At 44.1% G+C, this 2,081-nt stretch overlaps 1 protein-coding gene across 1 annotated transcript in view; it reads left to right on the forward strand.

Moving 5' to 3' along the window:
- The first annotated feature begins 1,684 nt into the window (after window positions 1-1,684).
- The window catches only part of RAB3GAP2 (RAB3 GTPase activating protein subunit 2 (non-catalytic)), a 110,512-nt gene continuing 110,115 nt past the window's right edge, over window positions 1,685-2,081 (forward strand). Inside the window, exon 1 of the mRNA XM_009333709.1 lies at window positions 1,685-1,911. Coding sequence (XP_009331984.1) covers window positions 1,685-1,911 — 227 coding nt within the window. The remainder of the gene's footprint in view (window positions 1,912-2,081) is intronic.

Consider the following 2,081-nt stretch of genomic DNA (forward strand, 5'->3'; position numbering starts at 1 on the left):
ACCAGGCCAAAACCACTCATACTTATGCTGCTCTTGCTCCTCACTCTTTACTCGCTTTAGTTGCAACTTCTCAGCACCTCAGTTACTCAGAGCTTACTCGCTAAACTGTGTGCATCAAGACCCATCAGCATAAACACCTCCCCAGTCCATTAGCGTTTACTACCAGGAAGAAGCAAATTAAAAGTAAATTAAGAGTCTCACCTTACCATGACAGAGTCCATTTTAAATCAAGGAATGCTGCTGTTTGGGAAGTCAGCAATGGACCACCTCCTCCTCCATCCCATGTTTGCCACTTTAGCAAAAGGTCTTACATAGGGAGATCACGGGTACCGGAGAGGACTTCCCAAGGCTCCTCCACGGGCAGAAGTAACAACCTCCTCTGCTCCAAAACCCAGCAGACACCATACTAATGGCAGCACTAGAATTACTTTGTGCAGATTTGGGAACTTACTACTGCACGGCTCTTTACTGTTTATCTGACTGGAGGATTATATTCATTAGTATTAGGTTACAGAGTTATACCAAGATTTCCAGAAGCAAATGTGCAAATTTGAGTATTTTGATATCCTGTACAACCTCGTTCTTTTAGACCCCCAATGCACTCACTGAAATAATAATAACAACAACAAAAAAATCCTTACCTATCTCTAGGTGTCAAAATAGAGCATTCAAAAGTAGCACAGTATTTTCTAAATGAACACTTTAATTGAAGTTTTCATTCTATAGAAGTTGATGACGTTTGAGAATATTTCCATTTGCCTTGTATAAATGTACCCTGCAAGTCTTATGTACTTATTAATAGATATACGCATAAATACTTATCTCTTCCTGTCATCTCTCATCCACATTCCTATATACATTTGAAATGGAGACTCAAAAGCAACATGTATCACTCAAACGTGGACTTTGTCATTTAATTAAATCTAAACTTTCATTTTCATCTGAAGGACTTGCTTTTGTTCTGACACTAATGCAGGACTCATCAGCCTGTGAAGAGTAAGGACAGACCAAACGCATCTACTTGCTTTAAGCTTTAACTAGGAACCACGCTGATATTGCTATGTCAATTAAACTTCCACTGAGTGACTGATACTAAAAGCTCATTATAATAAGACAACAAGCTAGAGTTTCACTTCTTTAACTATATTAGCTCATTTCTGTTACCTTTGTCTTCCAAATCCTCTTCTCGTATTCACTTTTCATTTCATGTAATTCAGTAACCTATTCAGCAGACACTGCTGCTTTGGCTCATACAGTAACAAACATTATGAGCTCCTACTCTTAGCGAGAACCTCTACAGTTTGATGCAATACAAACAAGCGTCTTCTTTGACCCATTTCAACCCACCAGGCCACCTTCCTTCGCTTCTTACTGATCGCTTTCTGCCCCACTAGAAGTTGGGTGCAATTGCATGCGTTAAGTTTCATACGACTCCTTTTTCCCTCCTGTGCCTTCTGTCACCTCCCCAAAGGCAACTAGTGATATCTAGTATACATTCCAAACATACCTCTTTTAATACTGGTCCCCTCACCCAAGATGAAAATTTCACACCTCCCATACTACCTCCTGTTTAAATAATCACCACTGATGGACAGGACCAGACATGGTCCAGGATTTTAAGATTTCTCAGGTACACTGTCTACTATAACCGAGACCGGTTATTTTCTGCGGGAAGACCACCACAATGGAGAACAACCCTACGCTTCTACACCGTCAAGTCTGGGCGGAGCAGAGGAAGAGTGCAAAGATGTTTAAACAGAGCACAAAGGAAGATCCAAACAATCAGCTCGGGAGGTACCAAGGACACGACGACAGCCTCTCTCAGACGCAACACAAAGCAAAACAGGGGAAGGAGTACAGTAACAGCGACGCCGGGGACCATCTCCGAGGTGCAAACCAAACAAAGAGCAAGTACGGCTGAACCCCCGAAGGCGAGAGGGAGCCGAGTGCCAGGCAGTTAGAAACCCCACGAGTGGGTGCCCTGACCCCCACAGGGGTGCCCGGTGTGGGGGACGCGTGAAGGCAGGGCAGCCCGGCCTGCAGCCCGCGGGGGCTAGAGGCCTCTCCCCGGCGGGGAACCG

The sequence above is a fragment of the Pygoscelis adeliae genome, unplaced genomic scaffold (assembly GCF_000699105.1).
Source record: "Pygoscelis adeliae isolate BGI_AS28 unplaced genomic scaffold, ASM69910v1 Scaffold1, whole genome shotgun sequence".
Taxonomy (NCBI): domain Eukaryota; kingdom Metazoa; phylum Chordata; class Aves; order Sphenisciformes; family Spheniscidae; genus Pygoscelis; species Pygoscelis adeliae.